At 49.4% G+C, this 24,331-nt stretch overlaps 1 protein-coding gene across 1 annotated transcript in view; it reads left to right on the plus strand.

Moving 5' to 3' along the window:
- Nucleotides 1-24,331, plus strand: part of LOC118617053 (mediator of RNA polymerase II transcription subunit 12-like protein) — a 58,786-nt gene that overhangs the window by 17,872 nt on the left and 16,583 nt on the right. The window contains exons 3-12 of the mRNA XM_036242539.1: nucleotides 4,552-4,667; nucleotides 5,317-5,460; nucleotides 6,591-6,754; nucleotides 9,563-9,694; nucleotides 14,092-14,319; nucleotides 15,113-15,254; nucleotides 17,111-17,231; nucleotides 17,572-17,673; nucleotides 18,342-18,455; nucleotides 22,286-22,485. Of these exons, the coding sequence (XP_036098432.1) occupies nucleotides 5,413-5,460; nucleotides 6,591-6,754; nucleotides 9,563-9,694; nucleotides 14,092-14,319; nucleotides 15,113-15,254; nucleotides 17,111-17,231; nucleotides 17,572-17,673; nucleotides 18,342-18,455; nucleotides 22,286-22,485 (1,251 nt within the window). The 5' untranslated portion in view covers nucleotides 4,552-4,667; nucleotides 5,317-5,412. The remainder of the gene's footprint in view (nucleotides 1-4,551; nucleotides 4,668-5,316; nucleotides 5,461-6,590; nucleotides 6,755-9,562; nucleotides 9,695-14,091; nucleotides 14,320-15,112; nucleotides 15,255-17,110; nucleotides 17,232-17,571; nucleotides 17,674-18,341; nucleotides 18,456-22,285; nucleotides 22,486-24,331) is intronic.

Genomic DNA, 24,331 nt, shown 5'->3' on the forward strand with positions numbered 1-24,331 from the left:
CTGTAATTATCCACGGCACGTTGGCCTAGTTACTCTTTTCAAGGTATGCTTGGTTTATTAGGCAGTCACGTGATTTAAAATATGAGATCATTATGCACACTGCTCTGCCGCCAGCGGTCATGTCTCTGTTACTTAGATAATCCAACGGGGAAAACGTTTCCATCTTCGCATGCAAACAGCGTGCTTCCGGCACGTGTATTAACCGCCTCTAGAAACACTCCTCTGATGCTCAGTACCAGATAAGTAACCTGCATGAACCTCTCCACGGAGGACCCTTAGGACTTGAAGCAGAGGATTTATAGAGCCGGCCACGCTCTGTGGAGCTATCCCACAGAAGGGCACTGATAACCCCTGCTAATAGCTCTCTCCTCTCCGTCCACAGGGGGACACAGGCCCTCGCTTCACTCTGAACGTGGGGTTCGTGTGAGTGGCACGTCAGTCCCTAGAATACACAAGGGCAGGCACATTCCTGTGATGGACATCACCGCCCCTGACTCCCTCCCGTGTCCAGGGAAGGCCTCACACTGCACCGGCTCCCCGAGGGGTCAACTGCGGGTGTGGAAGGGAGACGAACCCCTTTGCTGGGGGCCTGTCCTTACTGAGCTCGAACAGAACAGAACGGCCCTGAGCTGGATCTGCCCTTTGCTCTGCTCTCTCTCGGGGAGGAAGGAGGAAATGGTTGTGTTTGGCAGGCTGAGTTTAGAAACCCTGCACGTCGTGAGCAGAGAGAGACTGCTGCAACTGCTTTTGTGTACTTGAGCACGGGCAGACTATCCCATGTACAAGGTTCAGTCACACTTTTTTTTTTAAAAGAAAAAGTCTAAATTCATTTTAGAGAGTCTTTCCAGATCCGATGGAAGTTTTGGTTTCTGGAAGACTGAGAGGTGGGAAGGGGAAGGAAGCGATGTGGTGACTTTCTGTTGAGTCTGCTTCCTTCCTCCTGAGGGCTTTTCTGATGCAGACTCGAGTCTGTGCTATCTTTGTGTCGGTCTCCGAAACGGGCATCATGCTCCCAGCTCCCAGACACCAGCCTTGTCCTCCGTGCTGCTGTCCAGGTTTCGGTCATGCACAGCTCTGTGAAGGGGATCTTCAAAGGGCATTTTTGTCTTTCCCTCCCTGTAGATAAGATTCCTCCACCAGAAATATTTTACTTATTTATTGTTTTTAATCCCCCCCAGGACATTTTTGCATTTATCTTCAGATAGAGCGGGAAGGCGGGGGGGGGGGGACATTGATGTGAGAGAGACACACTGACTGGTCGCCACACGACCCCAACCGGGGCCAGGGACAAACTGCAACTGAGCCCTGGCCGGTTTGGCTCAGCGGTTAGAGCGTCGTCCTGCGGTCCGGAGAGACCCGGGTTCGGTTCCCGCTAAGGGCACGTACCTCGGTTGCAGTTTGTCCCCGGCCCTGGTTGGGTTGTGCGGGTGGCAGCCACTCAATGTGTCCCTTTCACGTCGATGTTTCTCTCTCTCTCTCTCTTCCTCTCTCTCCCTCCCACTCTATCTGAACAAAAAAATGGAAAAATGTCCTGTGAGGATAAAAAACAACAACAACAACAAAAAAACTGCAACCGAGGTACGTGCCCTTAGCGGGAACCGAACCCAGCCAAACCGGCCAGGGCTCCACCAGAAATATTTTAACTGGGGGCTGTAGTGACCTATCTCCTGATAGTCTACCTTTAAGTCACTGCTTAAACCCTAGCGTGCCCACCAGAAATGAGCTGACATCCTTCAGAGTGAGAGGAGGTGGCCCCTTCAGTCAGCAACGGTGAGGGTCGGTAAGGCGGGAACACCCAGCTCCTGGCGGCGTGTATTTGACTTCCGGCTACACGAAGAATACGATTTTTAGGGACTCCTCGGGGGAGTTCTCACATCGACCTGGCCTTACCTCGGGTCTCTCTAACCTAAAACGTGTATGACATTTCCAGGTGACGGTGGTCAGACCTCCTTGTACGTTTACATTGACTAGTCCTCTCTGGTTTTAGTGCTGCTCCTTTTGAAAATATTAGTGAAGTTTACCAGGCGAGACGGCCAGAATGTGTAGGGTGGAAGGATTTTGGAAAAGGACAGCCAAAGTTAAGGAATGAAAGAACAATAGTGTCTGTTATGAAAGCAAATTAACATAAGACAGATGAGAAAAGTCTGCGAATTATGACTGTTATTCATGTGAATATCATTAAAGTCAAGTATTCCACTGAGAACCACCCCTAATATATATATATAAAAGTAAATGTAACGTCAAGAATCAGTTGCAGCCCTGGCCAGTTTGGCTCAGCGGTTAGAGCGTCCGCCTGCGGTCCGGAGAGACCCGGGTTTGGTTCCCGCTAAGGGCATGTACCTCGGTTGCAGTTTGTCCCCGGCCCTGGTTGGTCGTGCGGGTGGCAGCCACTCGATGTGTCCCTTTCACATCGATGTTTCCCTTTCTCTCTCTTCCTCTCTCTCCCTCCCACTCTGTCTGTACAAAAAATGGAAAAATGTCCTCGGGTGAGGATAAAAAAAAAAAAAAAATAGAATCAGTTGCATCTTTTTTATATGAGACTTAAGAAGTTAGCTTTAGCACCAATAAATTAAAAAGATGCATCTTTTATATGATGGGTCTCCTTTCTCACCTCTGTTATTTTTGTTTATGTCTTTGCTTTTGTCCCAGGAAAGACTAAATAAGTATGTTAACTTCCTATTTAAAGCATGTTGGCCCCTGGCTGGTGTGGCTCAGTGGACTGAGCATTGTCCTATGCGCTAAAAGGTCACCAGTTCGATTCCCGGTCAGGGCACATGCCCAGGTTTCAGGCTCGATCCCCAGTGGGGGCATGCAGGAGGCGGCCGATTGATGTTTCTCTCTCTCTAAAATTCAGTAAAAAAAATTTTTATTTTTTTTTTAAAAGCGCATCGTACCCAAGACTGTTGATGTCCACAATCAGCCTTGGGTCAGCAATGTTAGTAAATGAAAAACTCAAAACTTGGATATCTTAAACACGCTCCTGACATGTGAGCATCTCTGTTGAAGGTGACATTCCACACGTAATTTGTAATGGTGAGAACATATAGTCATAAAACAAGCAGGTTTAGTGAATTATTAGTTCTCATTCTTGGTGTTACTTGGTCAGAGTGGCACAGTGTTATTCCTTACATTACTCAGCACCTTGTAATTGCCCTTCTCTCTGGTGTCAGGGTTGGTTGGTTTGTTTCTCTCTTTGTTCTGGGAAGTGAGGCCCAAAGCTGGGTTTTCCTGGGGAGGGTTGGGAAGGGCTTAAACTAGATTTGCTTGTGATTGGACGAGAAGTATCCTTTCTTCTAATGCTACTTAAGATATTTGTCCTTGACAAAATCCTTCGGGGTTCAGTGAAATCTTTGTTGTGTCCTTAATGGAGGTGTGCAGTGACCCTTGTTCTCCGATTTAAACTTTTCCAAATAAGACGTGAGGGATTAGCCGTGGCCGGTTTGGGTCAGTGTTTAGCGCATTGGCCCTCGGACCAGAGAAGATGTGAGGGAGGGGACCAAAAGGGGGGGAAACAACATTTTAGACACAACAGTGTGGTGACTGCCAGGGTGGGGGTGGGGCAGCGCCATCTCCATAGCCCTCGGCTGTCAGAGTCCTGTGTCGGGAATGACCTCAGACGTCCAGTAATCGACACGTTCCTTTTTGGTTTTAGATTTGTCTTTGTAAATACATTAGGAACTACTTAAAAACTGGATCTAATTAATTTTGGATCTTATCTTTTAAACTCTTAAGGCGAATATGAGTGTCTCTGGGATAGCAGTATTTATAAAACATTTTGTTATAATGTTTTTCACACTTCTGAACGCTGAAGTAGGTGTTGCCCTTGCCCCCCCCCCCTTGATGTGGAGGAATTTTATTCTTTTTCACCCCAAAACAAGTTAGGAGTCGTGTAAATTTTCTTTTTTACATAGTAAGCTGTTTGGGGAAAATGTCACAGTAAGTTTCCTAAGATGCCAGTAAACTTCCTACTGAATCGAAGGGAGCCTGGGTCTTTCCCCCTTTGTCACTGAGGTCATTCTGTTTCTGAGGTCACTTAGTTAGAAATGCTCATGGACGTGCTTCTCATAGCAGCAAACCTCTAAACAACTCCCTGTCCCGGATCAATACATGGTGGTGCAGTCAACGTTGGAGTACTGTACACAAGCGGGACGTATTCGTTTTTAGGACAAATGACAATTGCAACAACAATATGGATGAATCTCAGACACACAGTGTTGGGTGAAAGATGCCAGGCATTAGATGTGTACATTGTGTGGTTCTATTTACGTAGAGTTCCGAGGTGGGCAAAGTCAGTCTAAGCTGTTAGAAGGAGGGACCTTGTCCTCTGGGGAGGGAGAAGCAGCTGGGGGGGGGGGCTGATGAAGTTTCTGGGGTTCTGATATGTGATTTTATGATTTGCGTTTCATTACAGGAGTGTCTTTATTTTGTAGAAACTCACAGATTGTGTGCACTGTTTTGAGTGTACATTATATTTCAATACAGTAGTTTCATTGACAAGTCAAGAGCTGCTGTTGAATGGAAAACAATGTGTTGCTGTCTGTTTCTTCGTAGGAGATGAAGGACACAAAGCCAGGAAGAACAGACAGGAAGCGTTTCCAACCCTGGAGACCGTGTTCACCAAACTTCAGCTCCTTTCCTACTTTGATCAACATCAAGTAACATCTCAGGTAGCCCTTTACAGCTCTTCATTATGCATTTGAGATACTCATATTGCCTTAAAAATCTCTTAGAATGATAGGTTTCCGGCCTTCCTTGGTTTTATAAATATGTGTTTAAAACATACTTGGAGGCAACTCCAACTATTGAGTAGTTCAGATGCAAGTGTTAGGTTGTCTTCCTCAGAAGAATTAATTTTTATTCTGAAAATATTCTTACCTTGAGATAGCAATCGACATTACAGAAAATATCCCCAGTGCAATACGTATGTTATTGCATTGCGGTTTCTATCAAGAAGGGAGAAATCTGTTGATGACTAATAAAATACTATACGATTGAGAAGAAACCTGATCTGTTTTATTTTACAAATTCATTGATATTCAAATAGCTGTTATCTGGAAATGAATTAATGCCTCTAGGGGTTCTGCCTGAAGGTCAGTTAGGGTGAGCTCTAGAGGACAACCTGCCTCATTTCTCCCCATTCTGGTCGTAGTAAGGAAGTCAATTTGTACGTGGTGTTGGTTTCCGTAGAAATAGGTTGTTACTGTCTTCCCAGGAGACTCCCACCTACATTCAGGTTTCTTAGTACAAAGTTAAAATAATTTAATGAGTACGAATTCCTTGGATGGCAGCCCTGTAGTGTCCACTTTGTCCGCCCAGATCTCTAGCAATGTGCTGGAGCAGATCACCAGCTTCGCGTCCGGGACCTCGTACCACCTCCCGCTGGCCCACCACGTGCAGCTCATCTTCGACCTCATGGAGCCCGCGCTGAACATCAACGGGCTGATCGACTTCGCGACACAGGTGCCCGAGAGACCCCGCTTCGCCCGCGTTTCGGGGGGCGAGCCCGCCAGGCATTGCACCCTTTTGAAGGAGACCCCAGAGCGTTTGTTCAGTGATTGGGACCTTCCAAGTCAACAGTATCCAGCAAGCACTTGAATTGCAACTATGTTTCCAGTTTCTAGTTAGTTAGAATACTGTGCTAAACTATCTAGTAGTCCCTTAAATTGTGAGTTGTTTTGAAGGTATTTATTTATTTACTTATTTTGGTCTTTTATTACGTGGTTTGGGCAAGGTGAAAGTTTATTTGCTATTTATAATAGAGTATATTTTACGTGAAGAGTGAAAAGTAAAAGCTTATCATTTTCTTTGCCCTGCTGTATGTCTTATCCATATACTGGAGTGTATTTATTATCTTACGTTGTTAGTCAACAGAACTGGAAGTTGGTTTCTGTTGCTTAGTTTGTTGGTTTTAGCTTCACTAACAAAAAGAAAATCATGGTGTATATATATATATGTATTTTTTTTTTAATTAAAAAGAAGGGAAAAGAGGAGAAAAAAATAGGTGGAGTGTTCTCTGATATTATTCAGTCCAGAATGTCGGGCTGCCATAAAGTTTGGTAACTATTTTAGTATTGGGTCCTTTTTTATTGCATGCACCGTGATGTCTAGATAAAAGAAAAACACCATCATCTGGTAAAGGATTAAAAATTAAAGCCATTGAGCCCTGGCCAGTTTGGCTCAGCGGTTAGAGCGTCGGCCTGTGGTCCAGAGAGACCCGGGTTCGGTTCCTGCTAAGGGCACGTACCTCGGTTGCAGTTAGTCCCCAGCCCTGGTTGGATTGTGTGGGTGGCAGCCACTCGATGTGTCCCTTTCACGTCGATGTTTCTCACTCTCTCTCCCTTCCTCTCTCTCCCTCCCACTCTATCTGTACAAAAAATGGAAAAATATTCTCGGGTGAGGATAAAAAAAAAAATTAAAGCCATTGAGATTCACTAGGGTATGTCTTCTGAGACCAGCTGTGTGCACAGGTGGTCCTCGGGCAGGGTAAGGGTGAGATCAGGTATTGCTAGGACTCGTAGGCACGGGGTGAAACAATGTCTTTCTGTTTGCTGTGGCAGCTACATTTTCATTCCTCTTCCCTCTCGTTGTAGCTACTAAACGAACTGAGTGTCGTGGAGGCCGAGCTGCTGCTGAAGTCCTCCAGCCTGGCCGGGAGCTACACCACGGGCCTCTGTGTCTGCATTGTGGCCGTCCTCCGGCGTTACCACAGCTGTCTGATCCTGAACCCTGATCAGACGGCGCAGGTGTTTGAAGGGTCGGTGCAGAAAACATCCCTACCGTGGTTCGCGTCCTGTCATGTATAACGGGCGATGACACTATTATGGTCGTTTTAAGAGAAAAGTCGTTACTGATGTTTATTTCGGTAAAAGGATAGGGCGTAGAGAACCTTCTGCCGGGAAACGTGGACCGAGGAAGGTGTTATAAGCATGACCAAAGTGTGTCCTTTTTTAAAGTGTGGTTCCGCCCTCCCGTTCTCTTTTCCGGCCTGCCTTCTTCCCTCCCCGGTCTCTGTCAGGACAGTCACCTGTAGCACCTGTCCCCAGGGCGGCCCAGCCCCGTGGGTGCTCAGGAAGGCTGCCTGTGTGACCCTGGTATTGTTCACGCAGCTTCAGCCTCTGCTCGGAGAATCCGACACTGAATCCGCTTTCGTGCACAGAGATTTACTTCTTTAACTTCATTTTTAAAATAGGTTAAACCTATCTTTTTTTATCCTCTCCCGAGGACATTTTTGCATTTATCTTCAGACAGAGCGGGAGGGAGGGAGGGAGGAAGAAATAGAGAAACATCGATGGGAGAGAGACACATCGACTGGCTGCCACCCACACGACCCCAACCAGGCCACCGACAAAGCATAATGGAGGTACGTGCCCTTAGCGGGAGGTACATGCCCAAACCCGGACTCTCCGGTCCGCGGGCCGACGCTCCAACCACTGAGCCAAACCGGCCAGGGCTGAACCAGTCTTCGATAAGACAACCCACAACCGTGACTATCTTGATTCTTTGTCTTTTTTGCTTTGTGGGAATTGTAGGCATAGGTTTTCTCTACTCCTGGTGGGTTAAATGATTCCCTAAGTGCACCCCCGTTAGAGACCGAGGTCACGGGACGAAGGAAGCATGCTGAGCTCTCAGAACGCCCCCCCACTGGGCTCCTCTTTGTGCACTGAAGACCCTTTCCCAGGCTTTCTGTTAAAACAGACAACCTGTTTTTCCTTTCCTTCCATTTTCCCCATTGTCCCCCTCCACCTGGCTCCCAGACTTCTTAAACTACATGAAATCCATTAGTTGGTCATTAAATGAATAGGTTTTGACAAGAATATGTTTTGTTTATTTTAAAATTTATTTCAGTATGAGTTATTTTGACATCTTACATGTATGTTCTAGTCAATGTTCATAAAAATCATATTCGATGTGAACTTGATTCTGTTTTTACTAATAGTATGGGCATTTTACCCAGAACTATTATTTTTGTGTTTCTGTCCTTACACAAATGAATATACTGAATCTCAGTGTAAAATGATTTTTCTTCCCTGTAGCAAGTGAAACACGTTGAGGAAACATTGACTGTAATACCCTCAGTGCATGCTTATTTACACAGAAATTCTTTGCTTTTTAGGTTATGTTTGGACGTTTTTGTTTATATGGTAAACGACTGATTGAATCTATTTTTCATAATGTGGGACTCGTTTGCCGTAATTGACAGTTTTGACCAGCAGCCTGGTGGCCCCTCTGCTGCGGTCTCATAGGGTCTGGGGTGCTGTGAGCCTTTTCCTGTGTCCTTTCCTGAGCCCCCTCTGCTATTTGTGTGGTTCCTTCTTGGCCTTGACCTCCGAGGCTCCCCCTGGCTCCGCCCCGTCCCCTGAACAGGGTGTGACCCTGGGGCCTGGAGACCTAAGCACTCCCCTGGGGCCTGCTGGGTACTAGCTCTGGGCCTGCGAGCAGCTTCCTTCACCTTTCTGAGCTTCTTTGTAAAATGAGGACGACGGTGACTCGGGTCATTCCTAGAGTCCATTTCAGCTTTAAGAATCTGAGTCGTCTCTAACACCATCAGAGGCCGAAACCTGTAACTGTCACAGTGTCACAGAATACGGCAGGGTCGTGCCATCAGACCCACAGGGGGGTGGGCAGACCCCTCTTGTTCACCTCTGTGTGGTAGGGACTGTGGCCAGAGGCCATCGTTAGGACTGGGGGACGGCGCAGGTTGCAGTGGTCCTGACGTTTTAGAACAGAAAGACTTACAGAGCATGTCACAGGGGTGGGGGGTGTTAATTCTTCTATAAGACTGCAAAAATACGTTTGTTTCGCCCTGGCCGGTTTGGCTCAGCGGTTAGAGCATCCGCCTGCGGTCCGGAGAGACCCGGGTTCGGTTCCCGCTAAGGGCATGTACCTCGGTTGCAGTTTGTCCCCGGCCTTGGTTGGTTGTGCGGGTGGCAGTCACTCGATGTGTCCCTTTCACGTCGATGTTTCTCTCTCTCTCTCCCTCTCTCTCCCTCCCACTCTATCTGTGCAAAAAATGGAAAAATGTCCTCGGGTGAGGATAAAAAAAAACGTTTGTTTCTAGTTTGGGTAACAAGGGCAGTGTACCCTCAAACTGTGGCTCCAGCGGGTTCACGAGAGAACCAGCTCCCGGTTACAAATGGATTTCCCGGACTTCCTGGTAGGAACTGCTCCTTAACAAAGAGGTCGCATCGAGATCTTCGAAAGTTCCCTGACTTTGTGAATCATTTCACGGAAGAGAGATTCTCTACTTCAATTTCCTTTCATGTCCTAGTCACCGCAACTTAATCGATGGGTTCATCCATATATACCTTCTGGAGGGAGAGATTTTTATTGTTTCTTGTTGCTAATGTTATTTTGGAAGTTTCCTAAAAAAAAAAAAATCTAGTATTTCAGTAGCATCAACTGATACTTTTCTCAGTTATCTCCCATGGCGATAGTGATTAGTGTCCAGTCTGACACCTTCTTTTTCACACAAGTAGTAAACGGGCAGACTCTCGCGCCAGACGAGTCGGACAGGAGCGTGCACCTCAGGTGGGCATCTCATTCCGCCCCTCTCCCTCCGCAGGCTGTGTGGTGTGGTCAAACATGTCGTCAACCCCTCAGAGTGCTCCTCTCCTGAGAGATGCATCCTCGCCTACCTCTATGACCTCTACGTGTCGTGCAGCCACCTCAGAAGCAAATTCGGAGACCTCTTCAGGTGGGTAGAAGGACATCAGAAGGGGAGGCCCACGCCTCTTGGTCAGTGTTCAACCCCGAGCGCTAATGCCCTTATGCCTGCCCAGCTCCAAGGGCCACCGTTCCTGTGGCCGCACCCTCTTAGCACAAGTGCGTGTGTAACTACGCTTGCGATATGAGGTCACCTGCAGAGGCGACGTTCTGTATTTCGCACTTGCTGTCAACTCCTTCGTGACGTTGTCTCCCCCCTTTACACACTTCCTTTCTCACTGTGCTCGCTGGTCCGCGTCCTTGACCGTCCTGCTTCTCCCATCACCCCAGACCCTCCAACCCCTTCGTGTCGGCTCCCGCCGCCCCCGCGGGCGCACAGATCCTGGACGGACGGGCGTATTTCACGTTCCCCCGAGGACACTTCGGTTGTGGCTCTAGGGGGCAGGAGTAGCCGGCAAAGGAAATGTAGACTCTAGCGGGAGGTAAGGGCAGCATGACCGGTTTTCCCTCCTGCCCCGCGTCCGGCGTGTGCAGGTCCCGTGCGCCCCTTCCAGGGATGGTACCTGGAGTCTGACCCTCCATTGCTCTGCCACGGCCACCGTGGTCCTCGCTCGGTCAGACCCATGGGGAGCTCTTTGCACTGCGTCCTCCTTGCCTCTCGGACGCTCTTGAGCGTGTGACCAGCGCATCCACTACAGTCAGCCTTGTAAAACAAGGACGAGTTTTCTGGCAGCTTCTCATCGCCCAGAACAGAGATCTCTGAGGTCCGTACCAGCCTCGGCTCTGCTAGATCCGATTGTCTCTCCTGCCTCGGGCTCTCTGCTCTGCTCAGTACAGGCACCTCCTCCCTGGTCCTCAGGCCCTCTGCACCCCCAGCTCGGGCCTCTGCACGTCCTGGTACCTCGTGTGTCCCCCGGTTCCTTCGTCTGACGTCCACAGCTCACTCACGGCTCTCCGTCCTGGCACCCCGTTTCAAACAGCACCCCTCCCCGTACTGCCTGCCATTCCTTGAGCTCTGGCACTGACCCGCTCCAGCGCGTACTGATGCATAACCTCTCTCCTCCCTAGAATGAAAGCTTCGCGAAAGCAGACACCTTTTCTGTTTTCTGCACCAGAACCTGGAAGAGTGTCTGCCCCATAGGAAGCTCAGATAAGTCCCTGGGGACATACAAAAGCTGCGTACAAAACTGTCATGAGCCTCTGAGTGGTATCAGTGCGGAAAATGTGAAAGTATGTCCTCATGAGATGAACTGGTTACAAAGTAACCCCTGTAGACCATTGGAGTGGATCTTAGGAAACACCTTCCTGCAGAAAGGAGGGAGCGTGGGCATTGACGCGCGTCCTGTGGTGTCTGCCGTTCCGGGAGCGGCCCCCAGAGCGTTCCCACGCGCGCCCCGCTTACGTCAGCGTGTTTCTCACAGTGAACTTCCCAAGAAAGTCCCAAGAGCCTGTTTGACCCCGAATGCTCCCCAGGGCGGCACAAGTGGTTACATGAGTTCATGGAGCCCTATGGGGGCGGGGAGAGACCCACCGTGACCTGAGGGCTGCCCAGGGCCCCCCCCCCCCCCCGGGCAGATCACAGGGTGTGACCTGGCTGACCTTCCCCTGGTTAAAGACCGGGACAGACAGACACCTGGAAGGCAGGCGTTACTTCCAGTCCGGGGTTAAGGGACACGGTCGAACCAGAGGAGGCTGTGCAGAGATTTCTGTCAGTGTGCTAATAAGAGTTTCTGTAGTGGGATCTGCAGCCCATCGATAGCGTCGAGTAAGGGAATGCCTGGGGGCGTATAGCACCCCGTGCACCGTGCCGCTGTGCCAACATGGGGTGGCGTGGTCGCCATGCAGATCTCTGTCCTCCCCCACCCAGGAAGTGGAAATGGCTTCTCCCATGAGCACATGACTGCGTACATTGTACGTGCACGGACGGTGGAAGCTGGATGTGAACACAGGTCCTTTGCCTCCGAGCGTGTGCCCCCTTCCTACCGGCCAGGGTTGCTACACGCCGCTGCAGAAGGAAAACACCCGGATCACCTCCTCAGCTCCGTACACGCCTGGCGCCGAGAGCAGCCTGGGTAGCAGCGCGCTGGCTGTGAAAACAGACGGTCATCTGGACCGAGTCTCGGAACGAAACAGGAAACCTAGGGACAGAGGTGAAGAGACTTCACCCTGAGCCACGCAGTTCAGAAAAAGCGTCCAGTCCTGGCCGGAGGTCGGAGGGCGTCAGCTCGAGAGACGTCTCTATCCTGGTGGAAAAGGAAGGGCTGCATCTTCGGAAAGTTAAGAGGAAAAGCAGAGTCCTCTGGGTTTCCACAGGCGGGAATGACTGGTTGCAGAAGGAGGCGGCAGCCGACTGAAATCGGGGACGCTCCCCGTCCGCAGAGACCTGCTTCTCCCGACACTCAGCGGACGGACGGACAGATGGACGGACGGGGAGGTGGCGGAGTCAGGGGCGTGGCGATGGGGAGGGGAGCGAAGTTGGTTTTGTTGCACTTTGAGTGGGAAAGTGAAACAAGTTGGGGACGGTTGCTAAGTGAGAAAGAACAGTTAGGCTGGGACTCGGCAGGAGTCGGTAAGAGAGAACGGAGATTGCGAAGCCCGGAGGACTGTCAAGCGTCCATCATTCTGAACAGCCGGTGACTGCAGACTGCAAGTGTGCGCCCTCCCATGACCACGGGTGTGTCTACATGCACTATCTGGAAAGGGGGGAGGAGGCTGCTAGCACAGCCGTCCAGTGCCGGATTCGGTCCCCTCTCCAAACAGTGCTCCCCAGGCACTGTTGGCAGTGATGTCCTGGGACAGCTTTTCAAACGCAGACTCCGTAGACCGACGGTGAGGCCCAGGAGTTTTGTTTTTAACAGACAACGCGGAGGAGGTTCCGAGGGAGGAGGGAGGAGGCCACGTTTGGGTGAACAACGAACAGAACGATCTCTGTCTTCTTAAAGCAACTGGCAACAGCAGGAGTTTAGGGTAAAGAGCGGCATTTGTATGCCTTTGCATTTTTATCTATTTTTTTATTTAAAAAAATATTTGTCCTTCATTGATTTTAGAGAGAGAGGGAGGGAGAGGGAGAGGAAGAGAGAAACATCGATGGGAGAGAACATCGACTGGCCGCCTCCTGCACGCCCCCCACTGGGGATCAGCCCACAACCTGGGCATGTGCTCTGACTGGGAATCGAACCAGCGACCTCTTGGTACATGGGTCAACACTCAACCACTGAGCCACTCCAGCTGGGCTGCCTTTGCATTTTTAAGGAAATCATTCCTGGCTACTATTTTTTTTTTTATCCTCAATCGAGGATATTTTTCCATTTATTTTCGGAAAGAGAGGGAGGGAAGGAGGGAGGGAAACATCAATATGAGAGGGACACAGCCACTGGCTGCCTCTTGCACGACCCCAACTAGGACTGGGGATGAACCACAACTGAGGTACTTGCCCTTGACCGAAAGTGAACCTGCGACTCATTGGCCCCTGGGCCGACGCTCTAACCACTGAGCACACCGGCCAGGGCGATTCCCGGCTACTGTTTCTGTAGGTGCAAAGCCTCGGGGGAAAAGCTGTGTCACCTTTATAACATAAATTTGCTGCCAAAAACTTAATCTAAGAGAAAGAGACTTCCTCCTGCACAGAAGAGCTCTTGAATAGAGGTGGGTGCAGCTGGATGAACTTACTGTCCAGCAACTAGTACATGGGATCGGAGCTGGGGAATCAGGTTGCCCCTCAGCCTCATCCACAGGGCCGACGGGATGAGATACTTTCTAATTCCCTCTTACTAGAACATTCCGTGTTGTGTTCAGGTGTAAGTCACTGGGGCATACTGTTTTCATAGGATAGACCGGCCTCTTAAAGCGCTCCTAACGCTGCTACAGAACAGAACAGGACGAGGTTTCAGGAATGACATGGTTCCTTCACTCTCGCTGACTGTGTGTGTCCGCCGCACCCCCTCCCGGAGTCTGAGCGCCTGGGGGGCAGGGAGTGAGCCTCTGTTCGCAGCCGCAGACCCTGCACCTAGAGGAACAGTTCTGCAGGATGTGTAATTAGGGCTGAACACCCAGTTGTTCCTGATGTGTCGTCTAAGCCATTTTCATTCTTAAGCGACAATGCTTTGCAACTGCTGTTCAGAGCCCCTGTGGGAGCCTTCGTCCTTGTATCTTTAGAGCATGTAACATGTCGAAAAACTTTAGAAAATAATTAGGACTCGTGGCCAAATGTCTTATTCTTGTTTTGTTCTTCAGCCTACTCGGTAACTATTGACCCACTGGTGCGCCCAGACAGTGGTCAGTATTAAGAATTTGGAATCAGGACCTCCTAATGTGCCTCTTTTCTGGAACTTCATGACAGTTGCTGCCGTTCACTCTGTCCTCACATGCACTGTCTTTCCGGTTACTCTCCTTGCTTCTTGTTTGTAACTTGTTTTCTTGTAACCTCAGTAGTGCCTGTTTAAAAGTGAAGCAGACCATCTATAACAACGTCATGCCTGCCAACTCCAACCTGCGATGGGACCCGGACTTCATGATGGATTTCATCGAGAACCCTTCCGCACGGAGCGTCAACTACTCCATGCTGGGCAAGGTCCTCAGCGACAACGCGGCCAACCGCTACAGCTTCGTGTGCAACACGCTCATGAACGTGTGCATGGGCCATCAGGACGCCGGCAGGTGAGCCGCGCCGCCCTGCAGCGTGTGGCCGCCCAGCCAGGCCGGCTTTGACGCGATGGGGACGTGGGCTCCCCGAGGAATCACCCGGGCTGACATTTGGATGCCGTGCACTTTTCTTACGTTGATTTGCTCTGCTCCGCCCTGTGGTTTCCTCAGCCCGAGAGACTAAAACACATACACTAAAAGAGCAAGTAAAAATTACCTGTCTTTTTAAAACACTGTATTTAGGCCCACCTAAATTATATAGTTGTGTTTTTTTTCCCCCTTTATTGATTTTAGAAGAGAGAGGAAGGGAGAGGGAGAGAGAGAGAAACATCGATGAGAGAGAACATCGACTGGCCGCCTCCTGCACGCCCCCTGCTGGGGATCAGCCCACAACCTGGGCATGTGCCCTGACCGGGAATCGAACCGGCGACCTCTTGGTGCAGGGTCGACAACCACTGAGCCACACCAGCTGGACAATTACATAGTTCAAAAAAAATTTTTTTTGGATGCTCTTCAAAGGTCATTGTATAAGGTCAGATTTGGTCACAGAACCCAAAGTATGACCCTTGACACTGGCAGTGGTCACTGCTGCCCACCGGCCCACCACAATAGAAAACGTCTGAAGCCATTTACTGTTAGCTTGTGCTCCAGGGTTCTACCAGGTCATTTGTCCAGCGGGTGTTATCTCCTTGCGTGTCAGACAGGAGCGACTTGTTTAATGATAGTGCAGTATGCGTTCCCTACGTCTGTCCCGGGCAGACAGACTTCCTGTGACATCCACCGTGTGTGTTCCTTTCCTTCTTCCCAGGATCAACGACATAGCCAGCTTCTCCTCCGAGCTGACCGCTTGCTGCACCGCCCTCAGCTCGGAGTGGCTGGGCGTTCTGAAGGCCCTGTGTTGTTCTTCCAACCACGTGTGGGGGTTCAATGATGTGCTTTGCACCGTGGATGTAAGTGTTCTCGCTCACTGACACCCCCTGCACTGAGATAGTTCGCTAGTGAGTAAGGTCTTTCATGGGTTCAACCCTGAACTGAAATGTAGAACATTCGCTCCTCCTCGCACCGAACGCAGAGCACCTGAGTGTGGTTGCTTCTGTGTGTTGCCTGAGAGTATCAGGCTCAGATTCCCTGGGGCACCTCATCGTTCTCGGGGACTGTGTCTGCAAGGGATGGAAATACACCCTTTGCTTATCGCAGATGTCCTAGAATAGCCTGCCTGCAGATGGACGAATTCCTTAAAAATCCACCTTGCTGCTTTATCTAGTTGTGCCTGCCACTTTGGGCGTGATCTGTTGTATGTTAGCGGAGCTTCCGTCCAGAACAATTCCGTCCAGAACAATGTTACATACAGGCGTCCCTCGTTTGTCGCGGTTAATCGGGTCCAGACTTGGCGGTTGCACCTGGTGTTGAAGGGTTCCTGGGGCGCTCGAACGCGTAGGCCTCCAGTCCATACAACAGCCATTTTAGTTGTGATTGTAACACAGGGTGTATAATGGACTCAGACAACCGAGTGCGCGCTGTATCATTTTCAGTCTCGATCAACTTTTTAATGAATATATTTGAAAAAACCGCGATAGAGTGAAGCCTCGAAGGTCAAAGCATGAAGTGGCGGGGACGACTGTGTGTGTGTGTGTGTATGTATGCATATATATATATATATATTTTTTTTTTTTTATCCTCACCCTAGGACATTTTTGCATTTATCTTCAGAGAGCATGGGAGGGAGAGAGGGAGAAAGAGAGAGAGAGAAACATCGACGTGAGAGAGCCACATCGAGTGGTTGCCACCCACACGACCCCAACCGGGGCCGGGGACAAACCGCAACTGACATACACGCCCTTAGTGGGAACCAAACCCGGGCCTCTCTGGTCCTCAGGCTGATACTCTAACTGCAGAGCCAAACCAACCAGGGCCAGAGCACTTTTATACATTTCAAAACTAGCCCCAGGTAAAGTTGAACTTCCCAGTTCTGACATTTCCAGACTGGGCTGGATGGTCCTACTGCATTCTAGACAGAAAAGCATTTTATCTTTAACATTGTTGCCTGACCTCTTAGTGTTTTTTGTTACATTTGACATGTAAGATTGGAATTAACAGTAGTGAACCTCATGGCGTAGTGCTGTTAAATGAGGTGATGTTTGTAGGTTGCTAACCATGATCTCTGGCATATACTACAATTTAATGTGAAGACTGCTCTTTTAGATGGTTTATTATTAATTATTATTATTATTTTCTGCTAAAGTTTCATGAGATTTGTAGAGAGAAGTTTTACTATGAATGAATTAACTGTTCTTCCTCTTTTCTCTCTTTTAAAATTTATAAGTCAGCTGTAAATTTTCAGGGTTTTTTAAAAACAAATTCAATTTTATTAGACTCATTACTTTGTTATCCCTGAAGAGAACCCCAAAACATGACGTAGGCTTGTTTTCTCAACTAGGGCGACCTCCGGGTTATTCTTGGCTTACTGGTGGTCACCCTTCAATGACAGGTTGCATCAAATTTTGCAGAAAAGTTTTACTTCTGCTACGTCTTTTAGGAATTTTTTTATTTTTCTTTCTTGTCTTCTTTTTCAATTATCTGTACTCCAGCTAAAGCGCAGTGTCTTCTTACAGCGTTGGGGTGGGGGTAAACCTCCTCCTTTGTCCTATGAAGTGGGCCTGGAGGCTAATACTCCTGATAAGTTACCCTTGCGCTCACTGGGGGGCCCGAGAACGTGTTGATGTTGCCTACATTCTCTTAGAGATTAGTCGTAGCTCCCACAGAAGAGGGCGTCCGGTATTAAAACGTGTCAATGTTTTTCTTGAAGGTGAGTGACCTTTCATTCCATGATTCACTAGCTACTTTCATTGCTATTCTGATAGCACGACAGTGTTTCTCCCTGGAGGACGTGGTGCAGCACGTGGCTCTGCCCTCCCTCCTCGCAGCAGGTGAGGCGGGTGCAGGGCGGCGGGCTGCCGGGGCGGGGGCGGCGGGGGGGCGCAGTCGGGGCCAGGCCGCGGGGCAGCACGTGGGGCAGCGGTGTGGCCTGCAGGGAGACACGGCGGCATCGTCACCCTTCTACAGGACGCCCTGTGCGTCCGGGGGTGCCGGTCCCCATGTCTGAAGCAGCCTGTGCCTCCGGGGTTCTCAGGAAGGCGTAGCCAGTGCCTGATTTCTTACCAGAAGGAGCAGCCATCCGCATTGTTGGAGAAAGTTTAGCCGAGCAGCAAAGCTGGGGAGACATGGTCTTGGTATACGAGGCAACGTGCTTTGATTCCTTCTCCCCAGCTTGCGGAGACGCGGATGCTGAGCCCGGGGCCAGGATGACCTGCCGCCTCCTGCTCCACCTCTTTCGCGCCCCCCAGGCCTGCCTGTCGCCTCAAGCAACCGGTGAGCTGGCCGCTGACAAACCCCTGGCTGCGTCTGTCATTTCCTCCCTGACTTCGGGGGGAAGGGCGTATGGGGGGGCCCTGTGATGCCATAGAGAGTGCTGGCAGCCTCCTCCCCGTGTCCCGTCAGGACGTGTTGAGAAACTCACACCCGCAGTTAATAAACGATAAAAATACTTTTGCGCTCAGGCCGGCCACGCTGGGGGGCAGCGTGGTGCTCTGACGCGCTGTGTGCGCGTGTAGTTCGTTTATTCTTTTCCTAGGGTCAGAGGAATCAGGTAAGACATCGAGGGATGTAGGTGAAGTCTGTTCCTAAAGATCATGTCATGTTGGCGCGTGTGCGTGTGCATGCGTGGGCACGCAAGTGTGTGTGTGTGTGCGCGAGTGTGTGCGCGCGCGAGAGTGTGTGACCATCAGCATAAGTGGATGAAAACCCTACTGGTGGTGTTGACACATCTCTGAGGAGCAAAGACGTTACGTTAACAGCAGGAAGGAAAAGGTTCCGTGGGAGTCCCGGCATGTTTCCTGCACCCCTGGGCATCAGTTAAACCAGCGAATGGCATTAAGCCCCCGCAGTCTAACAGTGAAAAGCCTGCGGACTCTGAGTGGTTAGGAAGCACTGTTGATGATGGTGATGGGATGATTGGCGGTCTGCTGCTGTTCCCGCAGGCAAACCCTTCCCGGGAATCCGCTCATCCTGCGACAGGCACCTCCTCGCGGCCGCGCACAACAGCATCGAGGTGGGAGCGGTGTTTGCCGTGCTGAAAGCCATCATGATGCTCGGTAAGCCCTTGCTGGCGCTGAGTCTGTTCGCCACCAGGAGTTCACCTCTCTTTCACATCAGCAGAAATGTTTCTGTCGTTTTGTTCTCCGGGAAAAAATTAGTTGACTTCTCCCAAGTCCAAGTTCAGCCGGACTCCAAGAAGCCTGTACCTGACCTTCCACGCTGGTGGGATTTAAATGCAATACCTTTTTTTCTTTTCGGTGGTGTTCTAACCGCGTCTGTCTCGGATCCTCAGACCCCCTGGGCTGTGTCGCTCTGACTCGTTGGCATAAGTCACACTGTGTGATGGACACAGAAGACGTGGTGACCTAACCAAAGGCTGAAATGTTACGTTCTATCCCCGGCGTGGAGCGGCACAAAACCTGGGTTTTCATCTTAATGTTTCTGCTTTCGTTGTGACCCTGAACAAGTTCATGTCCTTGTACCATAGTTTTTCCATCCATCAGGTAGTGATTGCATTGAGATGGATATCACCGATAAGTCAGTGTTAGAAATCTCATCTTTTTTTCCCACATAATTCATGATGTCCTAAATGCCTTTTATGTTCTTATTGGGATATGTAACCCCCTGGAGCAGGAACACTGCTTTTCTGTTCACCTTTAGACATTTCTGTCCTATAAATAAATCAGTTAGGAGGAGGATTAGGAAGTCTCGAATTCACACCGTCCAGTTCCAACTCTGGGTACCCTGTTTGGGCGTTCACCCAACAAAAGGGGTTTCTTATAGCCTGAAGGAGCCCCCTTGGATCAGAACAGAAATGACTGCCTAGGAATTGTCTTTGCTGAGTCTTTTTTTTTTTTTTTTTTTTTTTTATCCTCACCCGAGGACATTTTTTCCCATTTTTGCACAGATAGAGTGGGAGGGAGAGAGAGGAAGAGAGAGGGATAGAGAAACATCGATGTGAAAGGGACACATTGAGTGGCTGCCACCCGCACGACCAACCAGGGCCGGGGACAAACTGCAACCGAGGTACATGCCCTTAGCGGGAACCGAACCCGGGTCTCTCCGGACCGCAGGTTGATGCTCTGACCGCTGAGCCAAACCAGCCAGGGCTCTTTGCTGAGTCTTAACGGATATATTTGGGGATAAACCCTACCCCTTTGTTCTCCTACTTGGGAGGCGTTATTTAGCAATGATAGGGAAGGAAAACAGTTTCCATAAAACAAGTTATTAAAAATGTATCTAAAAATATCTCCATATACACACTCGTATCCATATATACATGTATGTGTGCCTATACACAGGCACATGTTAATGTTCCCATTAACACCATTACTTTTGTAGTCAAAAGGAGAAAGTAGAGTCACATGAAGGGCGACAGTTTTGCTCTGAGCTCAGGAGCTGTTTTTTGTTGTTGTTGTTCAGGTAGAGTGGGAGGGAGAGAGAGGAACAGAGAGAGAGAGAGAAACATCGACGTGAAAGGGACACATCGAGTGGCTGCCACCCGCACGACTGACCGGGGCCGGGGACAAACTGCAACCGAGGTACATGCCCTTAGCGGGAACCGAACCCGGGCCTCTCAGAACCACAGGCCGATGTTCCATCCGCTGAGCCAAACCGGCCAGGGCTCAGGAGTTGTTTGTATTATTCCTCCAACATAGGGGTCATCGCAATAAGTAACATTTCTGTATTCTGATGATATTTGAAAGGAAAGATGGCTGGTACATTCTGTTCAATAAACAGAGGTAGAGTCATGAACTCAGGGACTCAGTTTCTTACCATGGTAGCTAATGGTCATCAGAGAAACTAAGTAGGAGATTCCCATGAACTAATAATTGTGTAAGGGGTAGACATCTCAATGGCATCAACCAAGACCAGTGCAGTCTAGGCCTTGTCCCTTTGATCTGAAGGACTGTTTTGATCCCAAGTCAAATTGCCCAACCTCTTTAAATATCCAAATCACCATAGTTACTATCCATGCTTAGTCACCGACTCTTTTTTTTTTTTTATCCTCACCCAAGGACTTTTTTTTTGCATTTATCTTCAGATAGAGCAAGAGAGAGAGAGAAACATCGACGTGAGAGAGACACACTGACTGGCTGCCACCCACACGACCCCATTCGGGGCTGCGGACAAACCGCAACCGAGGTACATGCCCTTAGCGGGAACCGAACCTGGGACTCTCTGGTCCGCAGGCCGACGTTCTAACTACTGAGCAAAATCGGCCAGGGCTCATTTTTTTTTTTTTAGTTAGTCTCCGGTCTACAGTTTTTTGAGCACTGGGAGGGTATGCAGGTCTGAAAGTCAGGATTAGGCTGGTTGGATGTGAGCAGAACCTTGGGCGAGGCCGTCACTGAACACTGTATTTTTTTCTATCATCTTTATGATTGTAGAAGTTGCTGGTGAGCCTCCAAGTCATCCAAACATCTAAAGTGATTTGAGGATCTCCTAGTCTGGGACTAGCTGGGATGTCTGTTTTTCAGAAGTTTTAATTTATCTATATCATAGGTCTGAACCAATATTCTCTCAAGTCCTGCCCATTAGGACCTATTTTGAGTTAGGGAGTTGGGACTGCTTTATAGATTTGGTTTCCAATTTCTATAGTAGTTTAACTTAAGGTGTAGACGTAGTTGTTTATTTTGCCGAAGTTTGGAGAAAGCATGCTATATTTCGATGCACATAGAATGTGGTCTTTCTTTCAGCTCCTAAAGAAACTCTGTGGAATGAAATAAACTCCTGGGTGAAGTGAAATTGGTGGTTTTCGTCTGTACATTTTAATGAGAAATGTTTATAATATATAGTAAGATTTTGATGACTTGAAATGTATTTGTATTCCCCCTCTCCTTTTAATGATTTTATAAGGGAATATTCAGCAAGCAATTCTGACTTTTCATGTTTTTTTCATCAGAGTCAAAACTTTTTCTCAGTGGACCTGCGGGTTGTAAAAGACCTTTCGCCCTGATCTGGGCTTGACTTTGCTCTGAGAGCCTCCTGTAAATTCATTTGTGGTTCCGGGAAATTTTTTTCTCGATGCTTACGATCCTGTGGGTACACAGAGAGCTTGGAGGGTCTGTTGTCATTTGGTCTGTCTTCATTACCGCATTGTTTTATTCCTTCACCTTCAAAATGCGTGTCTTTCACAGCTAGGGAACATTTCTTTCTTCTAGATATTCAACCATTCTGCTCAGTTTCCCCCACCTCACCCCCACCCCCACCCCCACCCCCACCCCCAGACCTTTTTTTAAAATAAGGAAAACAGTTTCCTTAGCCTCATTTCAGTTGAGTGCATTAGAGATGGCCGAGGTGACGATGTCCGTGTTGGTGCTGACAGACAGGAGGTAAAAGGCGGGTCATTCCCTGGACGCCCTGTGTCCCGGGGCGCCCGTAGTACGCCCGTAGTACGCCCGTTTCTGTTCTCAGGGAAATAACTCCCTCTTGTCAAGACGCTGATAGTGAGGTGGGCTAAGGCAAAACTTTCCTCTTGACCTGTGGATAGAGAATAGGTCATGTAAGAGAGGAAGGGGTCCAGGGGACACCTAGTAGGGTGAGGAACCCACTTTTTCCTCGTCTATGAGTCACGTGAATTTGAATACCTCCATGCCTGGAACATCGGTGAAATCCGTGTCCTGCGATGGTTACGCGTGATTCCTACCGGCGTCTCCGAGTGTGGTGCGGGAATACTTAATTCTGTCAACACAAGGAGGGTTGAGTCTCGAACTCGCTTCGTTCCCGTGTCTGGTGAAGCTTCCTGGGTTCTCGCATCATCCCCTCGATCCGTTCTGTCCATGCTGAGCAACCGCAGGTCCCCGCACACTTGCCCCCCGCCCTCCCAGCTGTTTGCAGATGCTCTGAACGTGTGCGCTGTGGGTTTTGTGCTTCTGTTATTCAGGAGACGCCAAAATCGGCAACAACAGCGTCAGCTCTTTAAAGAGCGAGGACTTCGCCGTGAGGGGCCTACGCCGCGACGGGAATGGCGACGATCTCTGGACGGCCTCGCAGAGCGCGAAACCCTGCGGGAAGGGCATTTCCATAGAGACGGCCAATTTGAGGGAGTATGCGAGATACGTACTGCGGACCATCTGTCAACAGGTACGCCTCAGACCCCACCGGCCTCTCACTTAGACGACGTGGCTGTCCTTCCGGAGCGAGGGTCCCACTGAGGTCCAGCACGTGTCCATGGGTGGCCCTTTTCTTCCTGCTCCTGTCGTTTGGAAATAATTCCAAATTTGCTGAAAAGTCGCAAGAGTGATCAAGACCTCCGCTGTCTCCTTGTCTGCAGATTCATGAACCTTTTGCAGTCCCCCACATTCGCTTTGTGATTCTGTTTGTGTGTGGCATTGTCGATGTGTATACTTAATTTTTTTTTTTTTGAACCTTTTGAGAGTAGTTGGCATACACTTTCCTCTCTTACTGTGTCATACTTCGGTGTTGGTTAACATAAGCAAACTGCAGTTAACAAAATCCAGGAAACTGAGCATCGGCACGGTCATTTTCTCCCGCCTGCAGGCCACATTTCAATTCTGTCACTTGTCCCCGCTCTGTTGGGTTTGTCTGACGTGGCCTGTAGATTAGCTCCAGATTGTGCATTCCTGGCCGAGACACTGCAGAAGTGATGTGTGCTTCTCAGGTAGTCAGTCTGAAGGTCCACGCCGTCCGTTGGCACCTCACTGGTGATGTTAGGTTGATCAAGATGTCTCCGCAGTGTGATGTCAGGATTTCATAACTGGAGGATTATCCTCTCCCTTGCGATTAATCCGCGGTCTTTGGGGAGACACTTTCAGTGCAAATAGTCCTGTCAAGCTCTCTCCCCTCCCGCAAGCATCCAGGTTGGTCCTCGTCCAGACCCGTCTTTACCGTGATGTTGCGAAGTGGTGATTTTCTGCCAGCTCCTGTCCCCCGGCCAGCAGTTGGCCTTTTTCCCGAAGGAAGGGCCTGCCCTGACTTAGTTTCCCCGTATCTGCATTTGCTTGTTTTTCATAGGGATTCTAAGTTACTGTCCTTAGTTCTGTTCATGTTTGACGTGTCCCAGATTTTTCCAGTGGGAATATTTGCCTATATTTTCACGCTGGCTCTTATGTTATTTTGGTCTGTCTTTATCTTTTTTTTTTTTTTTTAACTCTTTGGCTTCTTTTGTACTTTCCCTGCCCCCGATCTGGAATTACTCATTCCTCTAAGGAACCCAGTTCTGTTCAGCAGAAGGAGGGTAGTTAGACACCAAGATCAGGGCACTGTGTGTGCTCATTGTTTCCGGCCATTTCAGCAGACGGAGCTAAGAGGAAAACATCTACATACGTAAATGTGTGTGTCAATCATGAGTTCATACTGCTACCTTTAGTTCCAGTCCAGCCCCACAAAGGTCTTTGTGTTCCCCGTTCCACGTCGATACTGCCGCCTTCCACACCGAGAACCCCTACTCCCCCGGTGTGGGAACCCTGTGACTCGTGAGCTTTGTTCTCCACTGCACCTGTAATAGTTTGGCTACACCGACACCACTAGGAAAAACAAGCCTCCTAAAAACATTTGAAAACGTCTTTGTACTTCTCCCCTAAGGGTTTCCTGTGTTGTGTTAAGTCATTTGAACTTTCTCACGTGAAATGGGATTGATTTTATTTCTTTCTGTTTACATTCAGTGTAGACTTCTCCTCTCCTCCCCCCAACTTTTGTTTTTTTCCTTTATTGATTTTGGAGAGAGAAGAAGGGAGAGAGAGATGGAAACATCGATGAGAGAGAACATCGACTGGCTGCCTCCTGCACGCCCCCCACTGGGGATCTGAAATGCACCTGGGCATGTGCCCTGACCGGGAATCGAACTGGCGACCTCTTGGTGCAGGGTCGACCCTCAACCACTGAGCCACACCGGCCAGATCCCCAGCTCTGTCTTCAGAACAGCTTACACAGGCCAGCCATGCAGAAAGGCACACTCAGATCTCCCTTC

This window comes from Molossus molossus, unplaced genomic scaffold (genome assembly GCF_014108415.1).
Source record: "Molossus molossus isolate mMolMol1 unplaced genomic scaffold, mMolMol1.p scaffold_m16_p_5, whole genome shotgun sequence".
Lineage (NCBI taxonomy): Eukaryota > Metazoa > Chordata > Mammalia > Chiroptera > Molossidae > Molossus > Molossus molossus.